At 40.8% G+C, this 27,936-nt stretch overlaps 1 protein-coding gene across 1 annotated transcript; it reads right to left on the reverse strand.

Annotated features, from left to right (window-relative positions):
- Positions 1 to 27,906, reverse strand: LOC108886922 (gephyrin). The gene is made up of 24 exons (XM_018682044.2): positions 27,774 to 27,906; positions 23,767 to 23,845; positions 23,615 to 23,672; positions 23,330 to 23,422; positions 23,023 to 23,117; positions 22,846 to 22,912; positions 20,111 to 20,404; positions 16,025 to 16,126; positions 14,219 to 14,356; positions 11,489 to 11,531; positions 10,698 to 10,835; positions 10,446 to 10,538; positions 10,158 to 10,213; positions 8,343 to 8,462; positions 8,129 to 8,187; positions 7,885 to 8,038; positions 7,622 to 7,743; positions 7,155 to 7,242; positions 6,854 to 6,927; positions 5,580 to 5,644; positions 4,270 to 4,373; positions 3,666 to 3,762; positions 3,425 to 3,563; positions 1 to 3,287 (listed from the first exon to the last, which is right to left on the reverse strand). The coding sequence occupies exons 1-23, from the start codon at positions 27,835 to 27,837 to the stop codon at positions 3,430 to 3,432; spliced, it is 2,337 nt and encodes a 778-aa protein (XP_018537560.1). The 5' UTR covers positions 27,838 to 27,906; the 3' UTR covers positions 1 to 3,287; positions 3,425 to 3,429.
- Positions 27,907 to 27,936: the final 30 nt, after the last annotated feature.

Genomic DNA, 27,936 nt, shown 5'->3' on the forward strand with positions numbered 1-27,936 from the left:
TACAGAATAATCAGGATTATTTTTATTAATTCATCTTCAGTTTCAATAATATCATTACAGAAAAAAACATCTTTTTTCATCATATTTATACAGTAGTAGTAGAATGCTGTGTCATTGCTTCATTACAAGTGCTGGTCATAGTTTATAGTATGTGCAGTGTGACACTGAGTTCAGTCCAGTGTTACGAATCACTCAGTACAAAGGCAGTTTAACAATAACCTGCTTCTTCTTTCTCAAATGAATATATCTGGGTTTGATTGGTCCTCCTTGGGCAGGTGCCAGGACATGTCCTGATGCTGCGTTCATGTCATAATGGGTTTACTGTAAATATGAGCTGCCAATTGTGGAAAAAAAAAAAGAATGTGATAAATGTTTTAATTCAATACTTTTTTTGTTTAATTTGGGTGTGGACCATCCTGTGAATTAATGGCTGTCATTAAACTGGTGAAAAATTTCACCCCTTGTATTACATGACATGAACCCAGCATGAGCCACTGATTGATATATGGTGCATTTGAGGTAACTGCGAAGTTTCTGACATCCGAGCCAGAGGAATAAATGAGAAGACAGCGTTGGTACCAGAGCCTTGACTTTGAAAACTCTTCTTATGCACCAGTAATCACATCAAGATCTATCGCAAATGTAACAATTTTTTTTTTTAGCTCAGAAACCACACCTAGGTGCTGCACCCTGGTCTCACACCTGGAATCAATCCTGCCCAAAGAGAAAGACACGCCCCCCTTTATGGGCATGCAAGTGTGAAGAAAGTGGGGAGGAAAAGAGGAAGATAAGGAGAGGGAGAAGCGAGGGGAGAGGAGTAGAGAGACTGCATCAGCCTATAAGGAGAGGGGACAAAGGTCAGAAACACTGACTAATGCAGTATTCAGGTCATAGAGGAAAGATAGTACATATGAATTCTGGAAATAATTATCAACTTATGGGGTAACTGAAACAAGAAGGATCTAGGAAAAACAATTCTGTCATTTTGGTGTTGTTAAGTAACATTTAATTCAAGGAAGTGCAACAGTTTTGTACTAGTTATTCCAATATGACCTGAATGCAGCATTAAACCTTTGACTGTGTAGGTTTGGCACTGATCACACTGATAGGAACAATCAAAGGGACTAGAGGAGTTATGGTACACTGGTGAATGCTTGGGACTCACAGACTGCATATGATGCATTTGAATGGTCCTTGTTAATTGGTAAACAATTTAAGGTCAGTGTTTAATCAGCAGGGCACTGCAGCCAACATATGTACTATTTTGTTAATGCTAGGTGTAAACTAAGCTCTTGAAGTGGGCTAAATATCACACAATGTTTCCTATATTTCTCCGTGTTGCTCAGACTACATACAGTACATTGAGAGAAAAGCAGTCAAATGATGTAGATTTACAGCCTTGAACTGTACTGATATTTTTGACTTTAACAAGCACCTTAACACCGTCATGGTAGAAATACACCAGTTGTATAGTTTATGAGCACCTGAATGCGACACCCTGCTTTCAAGTGATGTCAGGTCAGAGTTTCTCTGAGTTAGGAATATAGTATGTCACAACTCACTCAAGTTCTTTCAGTCGCGTTTAGTCGGTTTATGGGTAAAAACTGGGGAAAAAAAGATGGAGGCTTCTGATTAGCCAAAAACAAAGCCAGCCTTTGCTGTCGACAAGTATCGGAATCTTTGGCCACTGAAATAATGATAGTATTCTATATTTTTTAGTGTTAGAAAATCCCATGAAAATCCAAAAACCAACAATGTACTGATGCTACTAATAAGTATTGTGTGTGTATCCAAAGATGTGTATCCTGATAGAGAGCTCCGAAACCTATTAAAACACATCTATGAGCCACAGTGCTGTGCTGGAGGACATGTTACTTTACTGCCATAAACACACACAGTAGTAGTTCATTTTGACTTCCATGTGATTAATCTGCCTGAGAGAGTAGCCCAGTAGAAACTATCCCTTCAAAGATTTCACTCTTCAACAGGGACCATTTGGCTTGTGGTTGTGAGCCCCACACAGGGTCGAGAAGTCAGACAGTACTGAGATGACATATTGTTGATTTTAGTCTTTTCCTGGACTTTTATGACAAATGAGAAATATAGAATAAAGTCAGCCTTATCTTCTAATTGTTTTAAGAATGCAAAAACCACATTTATCAAAGACTGTCTAAGTATTTTCATTTTGTAATGTAGTATTATGGTGTAAACCTTAAACTCACATAAATCAAACACCACTTGAATGCAGGGTTAGCGTAATACTAATGTTGCCACTGTGGCCCACCTCTGGTACACCTACATATCATAAAAGTCATTATGTATTATATTATAATGATTTTGTTCATATTTGATGCTGGAGCAGGGGATACCAGTGTGGTGAGAGAGAGAGTTTACGTCCTGCCTCACCCTGCCTTAAAGCTGAGCCACTGACCCACTTACAAGAGTTTCGTGGCTTTCACTGAGAGTCATGATGAGCTTTAGTGTCTCAGTATGGTCTGAAAGTGTTAACATGTGGACAAACCCCCCCCCCAAAAAAACAAAAAACAAAAAACAAAAACAAACAAAACAACAAATACAAAGGATTCTTGTTTTTTTTTTTCTTTTTTGGCAAAAAAAAGTCATATTTACTGTACTGGCACAAACTATATCAGCAGCTTCAATCAAAATATGCCTTTAGTTCATATATCTGTCAATACTCATGATAGGGTCAGTGTGTCCAGGAGGAGATCTAGTAATACTGCAGGGACGGGTTAACGTGGAGTTACTATATCTGGATAGAGGATGCCAGAGCAGAGAAAGGAGTAGAAAAAGAAGAAGAGAAAAGAGGGGGAGAGAAAGGGCAACAGGGTCAGGTGAAATGAAGGAAGGGGAAGTCTCTATATCTCTATATCTACCAGGGAAACATGTTAAACGCACAAAGCAAATGAACAGGAGAGAAGAGGGCATGATTACTACTAAGATGATAATATTCAATCAATAATAGTAAATAGAATATTAATTAAGAATATTAATAATCATTATAATCAGGATAGTAATAATAATATTACAGAATAAATCTCATATTTTATATATTTGTTTTCACATTTTTTCTCCATTGAAATACAGTGATCTCCTCAGAGCAGACCAATGAGGACTCAGCCTGCGCTGGCTCCAATTGGCTGTTGCATATGACATCACAGCTAATGGCGACCAGGTAGACATGCATCACTTCCTGCCCCCGCCTGTTTCCTGTCCAGACAGGAAGTCCTGGCACTGCCATGGTAATTGGTAGCAAGTGACATTGAAGTCTGGGGAGAAAAACAGTTTGGGGGAACTGTTAAGTGTTAGTGTTTCTCCTGCCTTTATGACAAAGTGAAACAGGTCAGAGCAGGTCTCCTGTTTGACTACAGGTGGAAAAAAAAAAACAGATGAGAGAATAATGTACCTGCATCATAGCCGTCCGATTACCATGACATCAACGACCTCCCCCTTATGTAGTTCCACATACTGCTCTGTTTTAGGAGGTAACATCAACAGACCATTGGCGCTACGCATTGACATTAGCCTGCTGGATACCTGGTTGCCTGGAGAGAGGGAGAGACAGAGATTATGCATGCGTGAGTAAGTCTCGTGTATGTGTGTGTATGTGTGTATATGTATGTGTGTGTGTGTGTGTATGTGTGGACCTGTGCTCTGTGCCCAGGGCAGTGGCTCCTGGTGATGCCAGGTGAGAATACAGCGGTGGTATTCTGGTCTGGGATCCAACTTAACATCACAGGAAAGCTGAAATACACACATACGCACAAATACAGACACACACACACACACACACACACACACACACACACACACACACAAAAGGTTACTGAGTTACAGACATGGTAAATATTTAAACTGTCTAAAACTTTTTGCTGTGTTTTGTTGTGTTTTGCTGAGAGTGAGATAAGAAGATCATACCATTCTCATGTCTGCACGTATTAAGTGTATTTCTCAAAATGTCAAAATGCTGCATTAACAGTTACTACATATTTCAAAATATTACAACTTTTAAAGTTAGTTAGCCAAGATAATAATGTGGCTTAAAATAATTCTCACTGCCGAACATCACTGTAATTTCTGCCACAAATATGTTGATGTGTCATATTATAACATTTATTAATAGAGATCTGCATTCATTCATACACAGACATCTATAGGTAAACAAGTTAAAAGCATCAACAGCATTTACAGTATGTTACTGTTGAAAGAGTATGGTATGCTGTTAGGTGTGTGTATGTGTGTATGTCTTACCCTAGCTTTAATAATAGTAGGTCTAGGGTCCAGAATGCCTTGCATCTTCCTCAGAGCAGGAATCACAAACAGGTTACATGTCACCACTGCAGACACTGGGTTACCTGTATGACAACACAGCACTGGGTTAATAAAAAAGAACATCTGGAAACTACTCACAATTGAGCTACATCATTGGTAGAGAACTACTACAATTTATACATTACTACATACACTGATAAGCCTGTATCTATACATTTACTGTATACTGTATATACAGCGTTCAGCCACAACATTAAAACTGATAATTGGTTTGTGGAGTGACTGTATTAATGCTAAAATAATTTATCGTAATGTCAATGATTTTAACTTACTCTTGACCACAATGTGAATGCAGCATGAAATGAGTTCTGGACAAGCAGGTAGTGACTGAAGTGACTGAGGGTCAGGTCATTGTGCTAGTGGCTGGGAAAGTATAATATATATGAATATCCATGAATATTCCAGGTTACACTCGGTATGGGAATCAAGATATTTTCAATCAACTAAGGGTCACCTGAGGTCAAAGTTTTGGCAACATACTTGGGCAAAGAGAGATATGTGGGGTGAGAGGATACCTACAGGTCATTTAGGGTTGAAGAGTATTATCAGGCAGACTGAGGAGGGATCTGTAGGGTAACAACATTTTAGGTCATTTCTAATGTGAATTTAAAGACATAACTGGTGTGATTTGTTTTCTCAGGGTATGAGTTTATTTCAGTGACAATGCTATAAATTTATATACTGTATCAACAACATTAAAACTGGTAACTGGCTTTACTGTTGTGGCTGATTGCTGTACACCACTGTAGAGGTTTAGGCACACAGTCTGTCTCAAGAAAGTCAGACTGTGAAAACGCACATCCTGGAGGTGTAGTTGCTGCCACGCCACACGTGAGAAAGTTTACCCCAAACAATGCAGATGGTATTGTCTCACTCTGGCCTATGAAATTCAAGCTGCAACTGTCACCAGTAAATACATGTCTGCTGCCAAGCGCTTCTGTGTTTGAGCTGCTCTCGTTTTAATTTTGTAGGTTACCCGAAAGAAATACAGACCTAATACAGGACACAAGTCAGTCTTCTGTGCACTATCATTGTCCTGTACGCTTCTTCTTTAGTAAACCTACTGTTCTGCTGCCAAATTGTAGGTTGTATATGGCAAATGGGACATGACTTCAGATGAATGATGTTAGTGGGTGTTGAGCCAGAGATGTGATTGGACAACAAAAAGATACACACTTACTGACAACACCTAAACAACACACACAACCAGTCTGACATAGATATAGTACCTGGCAGGGCAAAGATGAGTTTCCGTGCTCCATCAATGTCGACTGTGGCAAAGGTAGTAGGAAGACTGAAGAACAGAGACACACAAGTAATTATGCCTTTTATTACTTTACCTTTACTATCTGTGATAGTATCAGAGGAAGTGGTGGCATCAGTAATAGTATAACTATCATTAGTTATGGTAGCAGCAATAACAGTACTGCTATCAGAGGTAACATTGTCAATCCATCCAATCATTATCTATACCACTTATCCGTAAGGGTCGCAAGGGGGCTGGAGCCTGTCCCAGCTGACACTGGGTGAGAGGCAGGGTACACCCTGTACAGATCACCAGTCCATCACAGGGCCGACACGTCTACAAACAACCATTCACACTAACACTCACACCTACGGGCAATTTAGTCACCAATTAACCTGCATGTGTTTGGACTGTGGGAGGAAGCTGGAGACAACCCACACAGGCACAGCACTGCACACAGAGAGACCCCAGGCGAACCAGGGCCCAAACCCAGAACTGAGGTGACTAACCACTGCACCACTGTGCCGCCCAGTAACACTAACTGTAATACTATCAATATAGTTTGTAGTAAAAGTAGCTGGAATAGTACTAATAATATAAGCAGTAGCATAAGCCATTCTAGTAGTAGTAGCAAAAGTAATAGAAGTGACAGTAGTAGTAATAGTTGTAAATGCAGTAAACGCAGTAGAAGCTGTAGTGGCAGAGGTAGTAGAATTGACAGTAGTAGTGAAAGTACTGTAGTAGTAATAGTAGTACTAAAACGGTAATAGTACTAGAAACTGTTGCGCCAACAGTAGTACAACTGACATTAGGAGTAACTGTAGTAGTAACTGTAGTGCAGTAGTGGACCAGACCAGTAGTCCACATTACTATCACCACTACCGTATTATAGAGGTAATAGTACTAATAAACAGCAGTAGAAACTGCAGCAGTAGTAATAGCTGGAGTACTACAAATGGCAGTAGCAGTACAACAAACCGTGGTAGCAGTGGTAGTAGAGGTGGGAGTAATAGTAATATCAGCAGTAGTAAAAGCAGTAGTTGCAGTAGGAACTGTAGTAACTGCAGTAGTAATAAGTGGCAGTAGAAGTAGAGTGAACATAAGCAGAATTAGTAGTGAAATCAGCAGCACAGGCAGCAGGAAGAGGTTCATCTTATTTCTCACCAGTGGTTGACACCAAAATGAATTTAAATATAAAATCACGTTTGCCCATTTTAAACACCCCCTAGCCACACTCTATCCCCTCCCCCATCTTACCCTGGCTTCATAAAGACTCGTCCAAAGTGGATCTGAGCATGAAGGTCAATATCCAACACCTGCTTTAGGTAGTCCTGACAGACACATAAACACAGACACATGGAAAATAATAATACTGTAAAACTGAACCTGGGTCAACTGTTTTCAAAACAGAAACAACAGAAAAATCAAACCTGGAGGATAAACAGTAGGCAAACAAAAATACAGTGAAAAAGAATGTCTGCTTCGCTAAATATCTGAATATCTGCTCTAGTGAATTCCTCAGTTGGTTGGAATAGGTGGGTTATAAAATTAGAGGTACCTTCTCTCCCATGGACACACCCCCTGAGGTGATGATGACATCAGCACGACTGATTCCCTCATGGAGAGCTGACAGCAGGTCATCAGGGCTGCAGAGACGAGCATGATACATCACATTCAGTTTACTAATCATAGGGTGTGCTACTCAGCTTATGGAAACAGCTGTATAATGTTGTATAAGGCTGTGAAGGAGCTTTGTCCAGTCTACCAGAATAACCCTGTTGATATCAAAGTGATGTCATCAGAATTAAAAGTCAAGATATCTCTGCCTCAGCTGCTTCAATTTGACCCTTGTTTTTCAAATTGATTAATGAGAAGAAGAGGGAGAATGAATATTATATTTTATAAACAAATATTTTGCCCAGAACTGTTATGTGTTATATTTTGTGAGCTACATTTCCTGAATCTATGCTGTGCTTTGTCAAAAGAGAAAGCTCTGACACAGCAGGGGCAGAGCACTGCTCCTACTTGTCTCCAACAATGCCCAGGTTGATGGTAGGGTATCCGTGCTCCTGGATGGTGGCCAGAAGAGTGGAGCGGTTAGAGTCTCTGATCTTCCCTGGGTGGAGGTCGTCCTCTGGATTCAACAGCTACACACACACACACACACACACACACACACACACACACACACCCACAGCTGAACTGAACTGGCATCTTGATTCAGCAACAAACTAAAGTTGCAGAAAGAAAAGTCTGAGTGTATTTGCAATCTGTTTATGTGATCGTACCTCGTTTCCAGTGGACATGACAGCCACCACAGGAAACTTGTGCACGCTGACCTCGGTCACTCCCACTGTAGCCAGCAGGCCGATCTCTGATGGGCCCATATGTGTTCCTTTAGCCAACACACACTCCCCTCGCCTGATGTCATGACCTATTGGCCTGTGCACACAAACACATTGCATCATAATTAACAGGCGGCTTTCTAACACAAGAAATTAGCTTCTACTTCAGCATGTCCATTTATTTTACCTGATGTCCTGTCCCGGCCGGGCCTGGACCATAATCCTCACCTCCAACTCCTCTGTGCCCTGTAACACACAAACCGTCATACCTTACTATACCTGCTAACAAACACATAATGTCCACACACAGCAGTGAAGCAACGTCACCACTCAGCCCGTTTGCAATCACAACAATTAAAAGTAGACAGTGATCAAGATAACATCTGAAGAGGTGTAATTACATCCTCAGACTCCCGCAGCAGCTCGGTGTCTTCTACTTGGACCACAGCGTCGGCTCCACAAGGAATCGGAGCCCCAGTCGTTACCCTCATCACCTGACCTGGCATCACTGTATGGGTGGGCTGCATACACACACACAGACAAAGTTTATTGAGAGTGATGGTTGTCAAGTGCATAAGATAATGTACTCTTACTATTTGTTACCAGTGCTATGTATTTTCTGTGGCCAGTGGAGGGTTGGTGCAGGTGAGGTTAAAGGAATGATATGGCTGTTCTGTGTTCATGTTTTATTTATTATGATTATTTTTTCTGTTGAATGAGCCAGCATAAAGGGTGCTCTGAAGTCTCATAACCCTGTTTGTTTCTGGGACAAAGTCACTCAAATTACAGAACAATGCTTAAAAATGAAAATAAACTAATTTCATCAACGCTGGGTGCAGATTTGGAGTGCTGTGTGCTCATAGCTTGTCACTCAGCACCATCAATAAACAATATGATTTCCTAGAGAGGCTCTCTCAAGTTGTTCAAACACTGTTGTCAAGCTTCAATGGGATTGGCTGAGCTGACTGCAGTTACACCAGCGATGTGACTGGTGTTTAGAGTGTCACCACAACTTCTGATCTATACTCCACTTCACCTCACTATCCTCCACTTTCTGCTGCTTCACATACATGAAGATCTATGCACACCCTGCATTTAAGACCCACCACTTTGCCCTGATATTAAGTTTGCACCAATACAATAGGGGACATGGTATTTCTAGTAGTAGCATTAGAATCATCAGTAGTGGTAGTAGTGCGACCACCAGAGAAGGTAGTATATATATATATATAATGGCCTGGTTTTCTGCATTGACTGGTCATAAAATATTATCTGATATTCACCTGAGTCACAACTACAGACAAACACAATGTGCTTAAGCTAATAACATACAAACTATTCTAAACTAACTTTCACATCTTTATTGAACACAACAATTGAACATTCACAGTGCTGGTGGAAAAAAATGACTGAGCCCTTGGACTGGTCCCACCTCCTTTGTCAGCAATAACCTCAAGCTCTTACAGTAGCTGTGCACAGACCTGCACAATGTTCAGGATGAATTTGGAACATCCTCCTACAGAGCTGCTGCAGCTCAGCTCAGCTTATTCTTGTATGGTGTGAACGCCTCTCTGAGCTCATTCCACAGCAGCCCTGTTGGATTATGGTTTGGATTCTGACCGTCTGTAGTGCTCCATGTTCTTCTCTGACAATCCGGAGGAGCACTGTGATGTTTTTTTTTTTTTTTTTTAGCAGCTTCCTCTGTGGGGTCCTGCTATGGACATTACACCAAATTCACTGAGTATCTGTGAATAGCCTCAAAACTAATTTGTCTCCATTTATAGACAGTTTGTCTGACTGATCAGTATTGAAACTCTTTGAGGTGACTCTGTGATCCTTCCCAGCTTTATACACATCAGCAATTTCTGATCATAAGTATTGTGAAATCACATTTTTGTGCATGGTTCACATCAGAAGATGCTTCTTGTTAACAGCAAACTCAAAATGCTAACTCCTTCTAATTACCTGTTTACATACTTCTTCCAACCAGCTGTATGAATGTTTTAATGATGCATTCAGTGTGGACAGTGTGCCACTGTGTTTATTAAGCAGTGTTCCTCACAACAGTCTAAAATAACTAGTACTGCTTTTAGTAGTAGAGGTGCTAACAGTGTTGTTGGACAGCACAAGTACTTGTATTGCTAAACGAATGGTACTAGGTATTAAATGCCAGTCAAGTTTTTATCTCTACGTAGTGTTTGTTTATTAGAGCTGACCTGTTGTCCAGCCTGTGATTCTCCCATGATGAAGCGATCTCCTGGACCATCAGCAGCTACAGGTCAATGATAATGATGTTAATCGAGTTAATAATGGAAATTAGACCAGAACTAATGATTTTTAGACAAGAATTTACAAACTGTGTGAAGAATCTGCACTGTAGTGTCTACAGGTAAATACATATAAATGAACAGATGGATACAGCATTCTTGTGTATCCTGTTTCACATTTCTGATTCTGATGTGATGTTAATCCGGTGCAAAGTGAGATTGTGTTAGTGGTCTGACCTCGTACAGCGTAGCCATCTTTAACAGAGGCGGGAAACGGTGGAAGGTTGTCTTTGGCGTAGATGTCCTGAGCGAGCACTCGACCCAAACCATCTGCAGAGAACAACCCAAACCAGTTAAATGTTATACTAACCACACTATAACAATAAACGTTTCATTTCAATAAACTACTGCAGACTAGTGATGTGTGGTCATATTCATCTCTGAATCCTTAAAATAGCACTAGACAACAAAGTCAAACAGAGGACTCACCTCTGTAGTTAATGACTTCAATTCCCAGAATAGGTGTCATCTCTAGAACAGTGATGAAGGCTTTGTCCATTGATGTCAATGGGAATGGGGACATGCGATGACGACGTGCCACTTTACTGATGTCCACTGCGCTGTGGCCTACACACGCACACACACACACACACACACACACACAAAATTGAAGTGAATGAGTAAAGAGGAAAGAATTATGAGTAAATACCATAAACTTTTTACATTTTCAACAGTGATGCAAGTTTGTAATGCTGGTCTGTTAATGAAACACTAGGGCTGTCCCCAAGTCTGGATTTTCAGAGTCAACTCAGAGTCTTCTAACCCATGTATTAGCTCCACGGTGGTGGTTACTCTTCTTCTGTATAGTAGTCTGTATAGTAGTATTAGGTTCTTGTGGTTCATTGGTTTATGCTATTTTTCATTTTTATATACAGTCAGCATTTTCACAGTTTCACCTTTTCTTCATTACAGTAATACAAATAGAAAAACTGTCGACATTCACTCTGCACATGTGGTGTGAGTTCAGTTCAGCTGTCCCACACCATGCTCCTGTATATGACTCTCATGTTTTCCCTAAAAACTAGTTTGGCAGCTTGTTGGCAGCTTGGTCATAGCTGAAATTCTACTGTCAGACTCAGTTTATAAAATGTATATCCTGCCACGCTGTTGCCCCTGCATTGCTCTGTGTACTGTGAAGCAGCAAAAAAAAAAAAAAAAAAAAAAGGACTAATCAACTTTTAGGAGACAGCCCTATGAGACACACACACGCACACACTTACTGGCTCTCAGAATGTTCTCGTTACTGCCACATCGTGACTGAACCTGCAGAGAGACAAACACATATTCTATATTTGGTCATTGTTTGATGCAAATCTTACGTAGGGAATGAGTTGGAAACCTCTCCTTCATGACGGGACAGTCTGGCAAAGGCTTTCATGTTGATTAGTGTCTGATACAGAAAACATGGAAACATAAATAAGGTGAATTCTGGCTGCGACATTCACACCTGAAGCGCTTTCTCTAATTCCCTGATTGCACAGTACAACACAGGATTATATTAAACAGGAGTGAGGAGGGGGTTTGACTGATAAATCAGCTCAATCCTGTTCTTTAATCACATATAAAGTATAAACTGCTGTGTGTTGTGCATCTCAGCCGTGATGGATGTTACTCTCCTAACACAGCTTTATCAAATCAGCTGGTAAAACCTGTGGGAATATTTCACAGTCTATATTTATCAGAATTGTTCATTCATATGTTCATCAATGATTGTTAGATTTCACTAATAAACACTGAGGAGCAGTGGGTAGTCTTGTTTTATGTATAGTATAGTCATTTCAGCATTAGGTTCATTCCACAGCATTAATGCCATCAGTACAACAGAGTCACATGCTATTACATGACTGTTAATGTGCTGTATCAAGACAGCAGGTAAACATGTACGGAGTGCTGAGTTTGTACAGTTAATACCATCATAACAAATTAAAACAGGAGAAGATCAGAGAACAGGGTGCCCTCCTAATAAAAAGTACTGTATTCAGTTCTATATTGCTATATGTATTTGAGTGCCAAACTGAGACAGGTTTGGGAGTCACATTTGAACACTTTTAGTAAGTGGTCTCAGCTGTTAACACTGGAGCTGACTCTGGTAGAGGAGGATTACATTTCTGGTGCATCCCAAGACTACAGCAGTCTCCAAAATTCTTATATGGAAGTGGTTTGGAACAACCAGGCCAAACTGACTAATCAGGGGAGATGGCCGTTGGTAACCCAATGGTAACTCTGCCTGAGTGCCTGAGATCCTGTGTGATCCTGCGGGGCCAGACGTAGCCTGTCGTCATTGAGAGACACAATAAAGCCCATTTGAAGTTTGCAAACGAGCACCTATAGAACTCTCAGACTGTGACAAACAAGATTCTCTGGTTTCTCTGATCGAACTGTTTGGACTCAATTCCAAAAGCCATGTCCAGAGGAAACCAGGCACTGCTCATCACCTGCCCAGTGCCATTCCAATGGTGAAGCATGGAAGACCGATCAGGGTTGAGGGAAAGCAGAACGGAGCAAAGTACAGAGATATCCTGGTTGAAAACCTGGTCCAACAGGACAATGACCCTAAGCACACAGCCAACACAGGAGTGGCTTAGGGATAACTCTGTGAATGACCCAGCCAGATTCCTGACTTCAAAACATCTGTGGAGAGACCTGAAAATGGCTGTCCACCAAAGGCAGGGCTTGGGAGGATCTGCAGAGAAGAAGTGCAGGAAAAAAAAAAAAAAAGAAAGAAAAAAAATTCAGATGTGCAAAGCTTGTTGTATCATACCCAAGAATCCAGGCTGTAATCACCACCAAAGGTGCTTCAACTAAGTATGGAGTGAAGACTCTGAATACTTATGTTAATGTGATATAATGTTTTGCTTTTTTCACTTTATCATTATGGGGTATTGAGGGGGATGAACTAAAGGTTGAAGTTAAATGATTTTAGCATAAGGTGGCAACATAACAAAATGTGAAAAAAGTGAAGGGGCCTGAATACTTTCTGAATGCACAGTACATACATTAATCAGCCCCAACATAAATCCACCTGCCTAATATTGTGTAGGATGCCACCAAAACAGCTCTGACATGCCAAGGCATGGACTCCACAAGACCTCTGATGGTGTCCCGTGATATCATGCACCAAGCCATTATCAGCGGATCCTTTAAGTCCTGTCAGTTGTGAGGTCTGACCTCCATGGATCAGAATCATTTTTCCAGGACATCCGACAGATACTCCATGGGATTGAGATCTGTGGAATGTGAAGACCACGTCAATGCCTTGAACTCTTGGTCATGTTCCGAGAACCATTCCAGTACATTTTTTGCAGTGTGGCAGGGTCCATTATCCTGCTGAAAGGGGCCACAGCCATGTGGGAATACCATTGCCATGAAGGGAGGACATGGTCTGCAACAGTGTTTAGGTCGGTGGTAATTGTCAAAGGAATATCCATGTGAAAGCCAAGACCCAAGGCTTCCCAGCAGAACATTGCCCAGGGCATCACACTGCCTCCAGTGGCTTGCCTTCTACCCATAGTGCATTCTGCACCCTGAAGGCTTTCTATCATAGCCAGCATTAAGGTTTTCAGCAATTTGTGCTACAGTAGCTCTCCTGTGGGATCACACTGGTTAGCCTTCACTCCCATGTGCATCAGTAAGCACTGGGTGCCTGTGACCCTATCGCCAGTTCACCAGTTGTCCTTCATTTTGCAAGGTACTGACTACTGCACACTGGGAACACCCCACAAGACCCAGTCATCTGGTCATCACAATTTGACTCTGTCAAAGTCACTCACATCCTTACACTTACACTTACACTTACACACACACACACACACACACACACACACATATATATGTTCAATTCAGTTTTATTTATCAGTTTTTAGGGTTAAAAGTGATTTTAATTTTCTGGAATTCTGATTTATTAATGCTCATTTCATTGTGTGCATGCATGTACAAAAGTTAGTGTGTACCTTGGGTGTCGGGCATGAAGCGGTAGAAAGGCGGGAGGTTGCCTGTGTTGCCCGTGGTGACTCGGAGGGAGTGGAGCTTAAAGAGGCCGAATCTCGAGGAAGCACCTGAACACCTCGAGAAATGATCGAGTCCGGGATCTAAACACACACACAAACAACCACACTACATTAAAATTCTATTTGTGATAGGTAGCTGGACTACCTACCACAAAGGAGGTAGCTCAGCTACCTCTCTATGATCTTAAATTTATATCCTCGTAGTACGTTCTGAAAAATCAGTGATGAGAAAATACAGACGGATGACAAATTAAAGGAAAAACCTGAAAAATGAGTGGAGAAACCGGATCGCAAAGCCCCCACGCATAGGGCACGAGGGGTCACTGAATGGTATGATGTGTAGGAAAATAATTTGAATCATATGCTGTGACCCTCATCAGTCACCAGATCTCAACCCAACTGAAAACCAGTGGGTGATTTTGGAGTGACATGTTAGACAGTTCTCTCTACTACCATCATCAAAACACCAATATTCAAATATCCTTTGGAAGAGTGGTGGTCCATCCCTCCAGTAGAGTTCCAGGGACTTGTGGAATCAGTGCCATGTGACTTTGAAGCTGTTCTGGTGGCACGTGGTGGCCAAACACCATACTAAGACACTTTGTATTGGGTTTTCCCTTAATTTGTCTTCACCTTTCTTTATATACACTATTTGTTTACTGCTTGCCCAGATAATATCAATCAAATGTGATTTAACTCCAGTTCAAGATGCTGGGATAAGAACAATTTCAGTTCAAGTTATTATCAATTAAATATTCATATGTATTACAGTGGTTGTGGGGGTAAAGTAACAATATTTAGTGTGTCTTTCTGCTTTTGGCATCTTTCAACATGAGACCAGTGACTAGGGACTGGGAACTTTCATGTGATTTAGGAATTATTATTATATTATTCACACATCAAGCTGACATAGAGAAGTATTACTATATATTTGGACTCTTGTTTCTGGCGATCAAAAGAATTTACAACCAATGTTCCCTGTTCTTATAGCTCTGTTTGGTCTCCATCAACTCCTGAGAAAAACATCTGACTCTTTAGCTGCTGGCTAAGGACTACAGGACTCGGGTTGAGTTTTCAGGATGTGACATTTATGCTCGCTCCTGAGTGCCCTGCCACAATAAAAGTCTCTCTTCTGCACCGTCAGTGAACTATGGTTAGCTTCAGTATGGAGTCTACTGCTAGTTACATAACGACCAGCCTCCAGCACAAGAAATACTCCAACACAAACTCCAAGCAAAAACAATAAACAAAAAACTTTATCTCAACGAAGCCTGTTTTGTCAAATATGAACTAGACTGATGTTGGGGGAAAACTAGGGTCAACTTTGACAGGGCATTTGATTAATGGAGGGAGCTTCGTTCAGCTTTGGGGCTCAAAACTGACCCAGAGCTCTTTTCCTATTGAACAGGTGAGTTAACATTACTGCAAAGCTTGCAAAATTTATTATGATACTGTAGTTTTAGGGGCAGGGCTGATCTGGCTGGTAAATTGACAGGCTTGCTGTTTGAAAATAGCATCATCAGCTAACAAACTTATGCCAGATCTCTGCTGTGTGGCTAAGTTACAGCTACCTGGCTAACCTTTGTGTTAACGCCTTGTGCACAAAGTGATGAAAATGAATGACAAACCTAGACTTGTGTCAGACCATCGAGTATCAAATCAAGCCAACTCAGTTATGAAGAGCACGGTTGAGCAGTGTGTTACTGACCAATGACAAGAGTAGGATGGGTTTGTGTGTGGGTCTCTCACCTGCTGGTCATGAGTACAGGAACAGGTGTAATGAGTGGGTGGGTCGGGTGTGTTGCCAGGCAGATAGGGACCTCCCTTTGCCATGACCACAGCATGGCTTGTCTGATGGACACAAACATGCATGCAGGTACACACAAACACACACACAGACAGACAGATGCATGTCGGCATAGACAAACAGGTGAATGAAATGAAATGGTGTGTGGTCACAGAAAGTTCACATTTTAATGAAATACCAGCTGCTTCTTAAGATGCTTGTAACCACTGTCTGAACTGTGGATACTCATGACTCAGACAGTCTACATTAACTACATTAAAACAAGTGTTTTCATTTGCCTTGTGACAACAATATCCCAATTAGACCAGATGTTAACATGTGATCTGTACATGAATATGTTATCTTGACAACATATGTTATCTTAATAACATGTATGAAATGTAATTTAGGTAGGCAGAACTGGCAGATTTGTCACCAAACAAGGTAAATGGCAGGTCAAGGGATATCAATGGAGGATACTCTTGAGGGATAGCCACAACATACAGGGGAAGGGTCACGTGACAGTAGAAGGTATCGGTGCTTTTTACCTTGCTAACTAGCCTAACATTACTTAAATTGTAGAAAGCAGTGTGTTAAAATTAACTGTGAGAAATCACCAAATCAAAAATTGGGTGTACCACCAAGTTCAATTCTGGGCCCCTTGCTCTTCTGCTTACATATTAATGATATACCTGACAGCTGTGAAGAGACTGGGTGTCAATATGTGCAGATGACATAGTCATGTATGTAACAGCAGAAACTCTTCATCAGGATGCAGATCTGTTAACTAAGCAGCTGCTCAGGGTCTCCCAGTGGCTGCAGGATAACTGTAACTTTATTTTACTATACTGTGTATTTGCTGTAGATTTCTCCTTAACTCACCAAAAGTTAGAATTCTAATGCAACATGCAGTATTTCAGTTGTTGCACCATGTCATCACAGGTATGTTGTAAAGCTCTCTCTCCTGCATAATGTAACCAGATTCAATATGGTCACTTCTTTTGTACAAGCAACCAATTATACAAAGGGGGATTTACATTTAAGCACAAAATGTCCATTGGCTACTGTCGATATCAGACAACTTGATTCGTTCAGATGCATCATGTGGCATGCATAACACAAAATAGTGTGGGTGCAAATGTCTGAGCGCAACAAAAAAACTGAAAAGAGGTAGCAGCAGGTAATGGATGAGGGGCCTACAAGTGAGACAACTAGGGTCACCACAAGAATATACAACAAATAAGCAGGGTCATCAGATTCATCATCAGAATTTTCCACAACCCAACAAGGCGCTCTGGCCAATAAAATCCTGCTCATTCATTGGTAGATTACTGGTTACTTATATACAGCTCTGGAAAAAATTAAGAGACCACTTCAAATTTTTCTGAAATCAGCATCTCCACGTTTGACAGCCATTCTATTCTAGTGTCTGTTGAATTCCAACACAAGCACACCTCATTCTACTTAATGAGGTATTGATTAGGTGATCAAGGATCAAGGAAAAGTATAAAAACCACTGCTGTGGTCATCACTATCCTCTTGCAATAGGACCAGCTAGATGGCAAAAACAGTGCTAGTAGTAATTGAAATAAAAAAACTAACTGCTGACCATGCCAAAGGAGTTGAAAAGAAAAGTTTTGAGTGAGGAAAAGAAGGGTTCAATTCTGGCTTTACTGGCAGAGGGATACAGTGAGCGTCAGGTTGCTTCCATCCTTAAAATTTATAAGACAGCGGTTCATAAGAATAAGGTCAAGCAGCAGACTTTGGGGACAACAAAGCTACAGGCTGGCAGAGGGCGAAAACAACACTCCACTGACCAGGATGACCATCAACTCATTCGAATGTCACTCAGCAACCACAGGATGACATCAAGTGACCTACAAAAAGAATGGCAATCGGCAGCTGGGGTGAAGTGAATGGCGAGAACAGTTCGAAACAGGCTCCTAGGGGCAGGGCTCAAGTCGTGTAAAGCTAGAAAAAAGCCCTTCATCAATGAGAAGCAAAGAAGAGCCAGGCTGAGGTTTGCAAAAGACCATAAGGATTGGACCATAGAGGACTGGAGTAAGGTCATCTTCTCTGATGAGTCCAATTTTCAGCTTTGCCCAACACCTGGTCATCTTATGGTTAGACGGAGACCTGGAGAGGCCTACAAGCCACAGTGTCTCGCACCCACTGTGACATTTGGTGGAGGATCGGTGATGATCTGGGGGTGCTTCAGCAAGGCTGGAATCAGGCAGATTTGTCTTTGCGAAAGACACATGAATCAAGCCACGTACAAGGTTATCCCTGAAGAAAACTTGCTTCCAGCTGGCCAGCCCAATCTCCAGACCTGAACCCCATTGAAAACCTCTGGAATGTGATCAAGAGGAAGATGGATGGTCACAAGCCATCAAACATAGCTGAGCTGCTTGAATTGTTTGCGCCAGGAGTGGCATAAGGTCACCCAACAGCAATGTGAAAGACGCATGAAAGCTGTGTTTAAAAATCAGGGTTATTCCACCAAATTTTGATTTCTGAACTCTTCCTAAGTTAAAACATTAGTATTGTGATGTTTCAAAATAAATATGAACTTGTTTTCTTTGCGTTATTTGAGGTCTGAAAACACTGCATCTTTTTTGTTATTTTGACCATTTGTCATTTTCTGCAAATAAATGCTATAAATGACAAGATTTTTATTTGGAATTTGGGAGAAATGTTGTCATTAGTTTAAAGAATGAAACAAAATGTTTATTTTACTCAAACACATACCTATAAATAGTAAAATAATAATTTTGCAGTGGTCTCTTTTTTTTTTCCAGACCGCTGTGCCACGGTGCAGTGGTTAGCACTATCACCTCACAGCAGGAAGGTTCCAGTTCAAACATGTTCTCCCTGTGCATGCGTGGGGGCACTCCAGGTACTCCTGCTTCAGCCCAAAGCATGCAGGTTGTGTTAATTGGTGAATAGAGTACCTGTGAGCATGAATGGCTGTTCGTCTCTATGTGTCAGCCCTGTAACAGACTGGTGATCTGTCCAGCGTGTACCCTGCCTCTCATGGGATTGGCTACAGCCCTCACAACTCTAGCGATACAGAGTATGGGTGGATAGATGGACAAATATCTACTACTCTCCTGGCATCACAACATAATATGATTGTCACCACGATAACTTTTCAATGCTGTAAAATCCTGTCTCACATCTCATGTCTGGTAATGGTATAATGATGTGGCTTCAAACTCTTGAATCTGTTAGTCAAACTAGACTTCCTGCATTGAGTTTCATCATCTCATTGGCCCCTAAAGCAACACACCCACCAACACAGCTCCTTACATTTTTTTTTAACACAGTACTATTGGTTTCAACACCCAGTTACAATGTGAATAATCAGAACCACTGGAAAGGCTTACTAACTCAGCTAACCTCATCAGTCACGTGATCCTTGTCTCGTATGCCAAAACAGTCCCCTAGTGCTCCCAAGGCAATGGTACAATGGATTTTAATTACTGTATTAAGAAAGCGATCATCTGTAACTTCTTTACAGGCAACTTGACATAGCACTAAAAGGCAGGATAAGGTGACTATTCAAATAGTTCTTAAGAGCAATTTGATCACAGTGTCAAAGTGTATGGACTACATTTCCACCTGGCTAAGACCCAACAACAGTGAGAGCCAGCTACATATGTGGTCTGGCTCATCTAATCGCTTTACAGTTGTAATGCATTTGGTATTCATTCACATCTGTCACCAACATGCTTGTTTAGTCTCCAGATACAAATTGCATATTACCAGGTGGAAATGAAGTCTAAATGTCTTTCCTCAGCTTAAGACTAGTAACATTTGAGATTTGAAATTTGAAGGAAAGACATACATCCTGAAATATTTTGCTGTCTATCTATTTTATTACCACTGACAGGTCTTTTCTGTTTGGTGTTCTGCATCATTTGAGCAGTATCTATAGTGCAGTAGCCTGCTGCTGCAATGACCCAATTTTCCCACAGGGATCATTAAAGTTTCATCTATCAAGTTTTCAGTAGCAGCGCTGCTCGTCATGTGTCCTGTCGACCGGTTACCTTGGCAGCAATAGCGGCTGCGGTGATGTGGGAAGAGCCATGCTGGGGATGGTGGTGGTTGTGCGCATGTTGACCTCTCCTTCGGTCGTCTTCCTCGTCGTCCTCTTCCTCGCACTGGGTGCCGCGTTCCATAGTGTGTGTGCTGGTGTGAGTGTTGGTGTGTGTGTTGGCCATCAGAGGGGAAGGAGAGGGCAACTGCTCCAGGGCGGCGTGTGTGGATTTAACTCTGACCGTGGCCTCTCGCAGTAGGTCGATGGCATGGGGCAGAGCAGGCAAGATGAACTGAAAACACTCCTGGAAAAAACAACAGAATTTAATTGTATCATCCAATCAAAGACATGGCTTTAAGTTAGAGTTAGCTTTGAAGTAGTCATCTATAAATGACACCAGTCAGTAACAAATATTTCACCTATTTTATGCCCCTCTGACCAATTAGTATAATTTGAAAATTCCAAATGCAAGACACGTTGTTTCATCAAGTGATTTCAACATTGGATCAAGTTAATATTTAACAAGTGTAATTCTGTGCCATTTACATTGGCACAGAAAGTAATATTTTCACTTTGATGATGCCAAGCTCTTTAGTTGGTGACAACTGTTCACTTATTGATGTATTCATATACATATACCCTTAAAATTTTACACAATCTCAAATATTCTCATGAAATATTTGGGGAAAAATCTTCTTTGTGTTTCAAAAGGTGTGGCTGCATTAGACAGACACAAACAAATACAAATGCTATTTTTTTGTTTATTGTTTACAAGAAACAACATTGTCGGTATCAAAGTCAACAAATAACAGAGAATGTGTTCAACACTGAACAAAAAATAAATAAACCATCACATCATCAAATTAAAATGTAGTCCTGCCATTAGCACGCAGTAGAGCTCTAATCCTGGCTGCCATGTTCCCCACGAGCCTTTCACACTGTTGAGAGGTAATCTTGTCCCATTCTTCTTGAATTACTGCTTTAATTCTTCTAAATTCTTTGGTTTATACTTTGAAACAGAACTTTTGATAATCCACCACAGATTTTCAATGGGGCTCATGTCCGGGGGTTGAGCTGGCCCCTGTAAGACCTGGATACAGTGCTCCTGCAGCCAAGTTCTCCTGGCCCTGGATGTGTGGTGAGGGGCATTATCTTGTTGAAACATCCAGTTTTGACCTCGATGGAACAGTGCACGTGCAGAAGGGAGCGTGTGGGTTTTTGAGAATGGCACAATACTTGGCAGAGTTCAATGTGCCATCACAGACAGTGAGATGACCAACACCAGCAGCACTCACGCATCCCCAAACCAGCCTTGATCTTAAGCCATGATCTAAAAGTCTGCCACATACAGTGCAGGTGGGACACTGGACACCAGTTTGGTTTGACCACTGCTGCTGAAGCTCCTGTGATGTCATTCAGCGGTTTTCCCTGCACATGCGGATCAGGATGTGATCATTTCTTGCTGAAGAAACCCCTGAACACCCAGATCTTGGTTTGTCTTCCAAGCTGTTGGTTCGTCTGTATTTCTGCAGAGTGTATCCAACTGCTGAAGGACTGCATCTGCACTTCCTGGCTATCTGGCAGCAGCTGTACCCTTCCTGGCTGAGAATCTGTATCTTCAGGCGTGGAACCAATCAATGTTTTTAATGGCTTTTTTAGGATTTGTTTAGTATTTTGGCTGTGACTGTACTAAAAGAAATTGCATTTGAAGACCTAAGAGTGATTCTTAATGCAATATTTCACAAATGCATGGGGTCTCCGAAAACTTTTTCCCACCACTATAGTTGATACTTAGAGTAGATATTTAACTCATCTTCAAGAATAAGCTGAAAACACAACACTGACACTGAACCTTTGAAATCCAGCTAATACAGAGCAACATTAGCATGCGTTTGGAGTCATGTTTGTGTCCACCTGATAAATGTTAGCTCTAATATCCACTCTTCTTTTAGCTCAGTTTTGGTCTCTACTGAGGAGACAAAGTGTCTGACTCTTCATATGCTAAGCATTTAGCCTCCATGTTCATCAGCTCGTTGTTAACCATGCCTGTCTGCTGTTTGGTGCTGGGCAGGTAGAGTACAGTCAGTTTGCAGAGCTGTGTCATTAAAAATGACTCTTGTGGTAAACGTGTTGATGAGAAGACAACAACACTCAGTAGGGTTGAGACAGAGCTCACCATATCTCATTCACTCTGTAGAGCTGCACTACTTAATATCATCTTTACAGTTTTAAAGCTGCACTAATCAATATGTTTTAAAATAACAATGGATCAATTGACCGTGTAAGATAAAAAAGTGTTGCTTGTAGCAACAATCCATAGAAATTATTCAACACTATGGAATGTTTTAGCCTATCATAGCTTGTTGTTTTGGCTGTTTGGCCTACAAACTCTGACTAGTGACTAGTTGGTGAACAACAAAGAGCCAGACATTTAGAAATAATATATTCAGAATCAAGGAATCGAGGTAAGTAAGCAACTAAGCCTTGAGTAATGGGAATTTAGCACAAGATCAAGTCCCCTGCAAAGTTCAAGTTCTAACCTTTGAACTTCAAGTCCTTAACAAGTAGGCGTGTGCTCTTCACCAAATGGACTGCCATTTCAAAACTTCAAGCAGCTACCTCTTCTTTATAGAGCTACAGATACAGATTCATATTAACTAACAGGAGGACATATATGAGTGAAGATCTATGCTATTCTAACAAGGTACAGAATAAGCACGGTTGAGTTAAGTCAAAGGATCATACCTGAGAGCCCTTCTTGCTCCCTGGCAGGTTGATGATCAAAGTTTTACCACGGATACCACACACTGGCCTGGAAACAACACAGTGGAAAGCAGATCAGAGCTGAAGAGGACACCACACAGTACTGCAGCTCGTAATGTAGACAGCATGTCTAACTGAGTAGTTAGAATATTAAGTCACCTGGACAGCATGCCTAGTGGTGTAACATTGAGTGATCCCATCAGCATGGCCAGAGCCATACCTGGGGCCTCTCGCTCTATCACCTCTCTGGTGGCCTAAAAAACAAACACAAGGACTCAGTTAGTTAAGACATTTTAGGCACTTGTTTGTCCCAAAGAATTTTTTGTTTTGATTCAGAATGTATCCTTTAAGCTTTTTCTTAAAACATATTTTTGGACAGGGTTGCTAGTATAGTCTCTATCTACTTCTTGTTTTAAGTGTTTCAACTTTTTAATGTATTTATTCTTTTTTTTTTTTTTTTGTGTACCTCAGGTGTAACATCTCGTGGTGCAAAGCCAGTTCCCCCGGTAGTAAGAATGAGATTCAGCTCTTGTTCATCACACCACTCCAAAAGAGTTTCCTGCGCACACACACACACACACACAGTTAACAACTATAGCATGCATCCTCTTCACATGGAATACTATTTGAACCCATGAGTGCCACTGGGAAAGTGTATGGGAAAGTCCCGACTGTTACAAACAGCATTCTGTTCTGTGTCTCGTGGACTGAGTGATATGGTTGACAGTGAGCTCAAAGCAGAGGCACAAACCTTGATTTCATCGATCTCATCAGGAACAATCTTGTAGGCTGAAATGACTCCTCCTAGCCTGCAGTAGGTGACAGAGATGCAGTAAGTGTAATGTGAGTACATGGATATGTCAGCATGTGCTTGCAGACCATAGACTTTGTGTATAGCCTCACAGTGAGGGATCATGGACCAGGTCCTTCAGGTTAACTCCACTCCTGTCCTCAGCCAAGTTCTTGAAACAGCTGTCACTAACTGAAGAGGAGAGAAGCTCAGGTAAGAAGAACAAATGAACATGACACACTTTTACAGGTCACATGTAAAAATAAAACTGATCCATGATACACTGATTAAAGTGAGCAACCTCAGTTCACATTCATGAGACACTTCAATGGAATTTCAAATGTGTACACTTGATTAATATTATTTGTGTTATTACCCAGATGTTTAGTTGAGTGTTTTTATGTCTCAGTGTTTAATTGTCTAAAAGATATTGTCAATTTTTCAAGGGAAATTGGAGGGAACCATGTTCAAAGAGGAAATGGCACATCATTATATGGAGATATGGTAGAATTCCTTTAAATCCTACTAATAGCAGATCTCTCTTCATTCATGATTTGTATTTTTTTAACAAAACTTTATGAATTGCTGAGGTAAAAACTGTTTACAAACAGGGTGAAAGAGCTAACATGGCTCTGTCTGAAAGTATGGAAGATAGAGATTTCACAAATATGATACACCATGTTGATCAGTGAGCTTTAAAGGTGCTGGTAGATTTTGTTTTTGTATAGAACAGACAGAGGCAAGTTATTACTCAGTTTCTAGTGTTTGTGCTAAGCTATATTTTGTCTGCAAATGCAGACACAAGTAACATGGACATAACTTAACTGCCTGCCATTACAGTCTGACACATAAAAAACTGAGCTTATTTTAAGACCTTGCTAGACTGGGTTCGAGGGCACATGCAGAGATCTGTCAGACTTCAACTTTGGTATCTGGATAAAAGTTGGTGCAGGTTGTTCTTAAATGTGATATTTCCCTAATAATATTTTCAGGCAAAACAGACAATGTATAATTTCCACCATTATCTATTGTTTTATACACTAGTCTTACCTCTCGGGGTTATGCAGATCTACCTTGGTAAGTCAGTGCTAATAATCACAGCACAGCATATGTTAATGATGTAACTAAATACTCTCTGTGAAGGCAGAAGTGTTTATTTTTAGCCTTCTGATGCATATTAAAGGATAACTCTAATATTTTTGAGCCTGGGTCTTATTTTCTCATATTTTTGGGTGTAAATGATTGAATGGGACAAAATTTGTATTTTTGCAGCTGCTACAATGTAATCAAATAGGCAACTGTCCATGTCTAAGTAAATCCACTGAAGTGTTTGTTTTTGCCACTGACTGTCAGATTGTTAGTATAAGTATCTGACAAAATCAATCATTTTACTGGGTATAACACAGGAGCCCTAATCACTTAGTTTGTTTGTGTTATTGTGTGACTTTCAGTGATGAGAGAAACATCCAGATCCTTTACATAAATAAAAAGGATCTTATTCTTCAAAAAAAAAGTCTGTCTCTGTGGGAATCTTATCCATAATGTTGTCAGACACTTACAATAACAATCTGAAACAAACATGTATTAGAAACTTGTGCTGACACATTGTTGAGAAAAGTTGATCACTTAGCAGTGAGTGTGAATAGAGGAAAGCACCATGTCAATTTCTATTATTTCTCCTGCTCTTTAGACTTCTTTAGTCACATTCAGATCTCCATCTTACCAACAAATTGTTTGGAAACTGTAGCAATATTAAATTGTGACAGATATGGCTGAGATTCCAACACTGGAACTTAGCACCTATCATCTATCTATGAGTCTTCCTGGCTTCAACCAAAGGTCAGATAAATACAGTGTGTTTATTAATTTGTGTATTCTTGCATTTTACTGACTCAATTGATAAGCTTGTGAAAAAATAACAGGGTGATAGCTTTTCCTGTCTGTGTGACCTAGCACAGCCTGCTGATTTAACACAGTAAAACCAGTCAAGCTAGCCTTCTTCCTCACCAAAACCTGAGATTACATATCTATTGGCTTTGACATGCAATCTATAAACATCAGCACTCTTACATTTATTCATGATTTAGTACAAAATGTGTTGCCTTCCAATTTATTTTACATCGCAACCAACACAGGAATTTTGAAAAATTATCTTTAAATATCTCTGCATGTTGCATGTTGTATATTATTGGCCAGCATACACGCCATGATAATGTAATTGCATAATAATGCAAGTACACCCTTAGTCACAGGAATATTTAGAGTGGAACTGGAATGTAAAAAAAAAAAGTAAAATATCATAAAAGAAAACAAAGACAACATACGAGCTCATTCATATTAACTGGCCGTGTTTTCCACGGACTAAGAATTTACTTGTGGTGGTGGGTGTGTGCAGTGTGTGACTGATGTGCATGCAGAGCCTCAGGCAGTTTTGAGGGGGGGGGGGGGTTACTCTCTGGTTACTCTCTGTAGCTACAATTTACATATGTCCCCTGAACTCCTCACATGCAGACTATGGGTAGCTGCCACATATATACAGACAATACTTGTTGGTGTAATCGTTGAAACGGGTCTTTTAATGGACTCTATTGACAAAAATATAATTCTAGAATATTTTATCCTTTTCATTTGTGCCCTCTTTGGACATAGGCCTGGTAAAGCGATGGTAATGTTTTTTCCACAGTATTTCAATACATTTAGCACAACTGTGTGTTTAAGCAAGCTCCTTCTGCATAATAATCATAAGTAGAAAACAGAAGTTTCTTTAATGTCACAGCTGGCCAAATCTCCTATATAGGGTTTCCCTAATGCTAATATAACAATTAGCCTACATGACTTGGCGAGTGGAATCACCAGCTCTTATATGTTTATTGTCAATATCATGTCACCTTTTCAAAACCTTTTGCTCCACATCCTAAAGCTGACTTAAGTAAAATTTCCTCATATTTAACACTCATATATAACAGTCAAGTAAAATGTATTCACAACTGTAGATGTGTAAAACAAGCCACACAAATTCACAAACACACACACACACATCACATCACATGTATAGTTTGGGAACGTGTGTAAATATGTGACAGGAGCTTGTGATTGTCAGGTGGATGGATATCAGGGTTAGCTGTTGTTAGCCGAAATGCTAGCTCATGAAATCACGACAGACATCCCAGTCAGCTGCTGTCTCGCATCCGCTTAGCATTATTCTCACGTCTGCCCCTGCATAGGCAAGGAGGCAGCAGGGCTGTTGGTGACTGTCATGCGACTGGATACTAGTCCCATGTCCTCCTCTGCACGACTCAGGGACGAACATCCGCTGAGCAAATTACAGAAGCGACTCAAGCTGCACAACAGAATTCATTTCGTCTTGACGCTGCTCCTTGCCTTATAATTCGCTGTAAATTGGTAACCAAACGCACGATTTATGATTAATAAATGTACTTTTCTGCGTTAAATACAAATACAGACATTGAGCCCAAGTGAAATGGCTGCCAAAGGAACCATAAAAGAAATGTTAATTAAAACCACCCTCAACAGCGGCCAACATATCGGATCTGCAAAGGAACATGAATAATGCAGCTCATATAGGCTCGGTAACGTTAGATTGCTAGAAAATATAACGCTCTCTTGCGTCAAGGTTGCAATATCTATCAACAAGATCGGAAGAATGCTGGGTTTGCTTTCAAAATAAAAGCGCATGTTTTGTTAAAGACTCATTGCAGCACATGCTCGCCTGGGAATAGCCCCCTAATTTTGAAAGTCTTTGCCGGTCGTTCTTTTTCCTCCTTGACGCTAAATAAAATAGCTCACTGTACTGTCGTGTGGCTACTACAACATTAAACACGACACGGTCTTGAAATGTAAATATATACACGTTTCAAACTTCAATACAGAATTGCAAATAATGTCGATTCAAAGCAAATTCCAAATCTGTCCGACCTGTCAAACGTTAGTGCAATGACAGTCAACGGAACCGGTTAGCATACTGGCAAACGTTAGCTAGCTCTGCAGCGAAGACAACTCGTATCGTGATGCCGACATGCATAGACAAGCTATGGCGAAACGGCACAGAGACGCACTATTAAGAATCATTTTATCACATTTTATCAAACAGTCTCATTACCCGTCAGGATCCCCACTCGGGTCTGATGGTCGTGGTTGGTGAGCACCATCCCGTCCGCCGCCATGTTTACAACCTCTGTCTGCACTGTGACGGCACGTACATAGAAACAATGTGGTGTGCGTGCGGGCTGCTGCACCTCTGGAGGACGAGTGTGTGTGTGTGT

Source organism: Lates calcarifer, unplaced genomic scaffold, assembly GCF_001640805.2.
Source record: "Lates calcarifer isolate ASB-BC8 unplaced genomic scaffold, TLL_Latcal_v3 _unitig_1161_quiver_1077, whole genome shotgun sequence".
NCBI classification, from domain to species: Eukaryota; Metazoa; Chordata; class Actinopteri; family Centropomidae; genus Lates; species Lates calcarifer.

Coding starts and splice junctions, on each gene's coding strand:
- LOC108886922 (XM_018682044.2), bottom strand. CDS start 27,837: ATGGCGGCGGACGGGATGGTGCTCACCAACCACGACCATCAGACCCGA. Junction 23,118..23,329: donor CACGAGATGTTACACCTGAG/GTACACAAAAAA, acceptor TTTGTTTTTTAG/GCCACCAGAGAGGTGATAGA. Junction 8,039..8,128: donor CGGCCGGGACAGGACATCAG/GTAAAATAAATG, acceptor TTGTGTGCACAG/GCCAATAGGTCATGACATCA.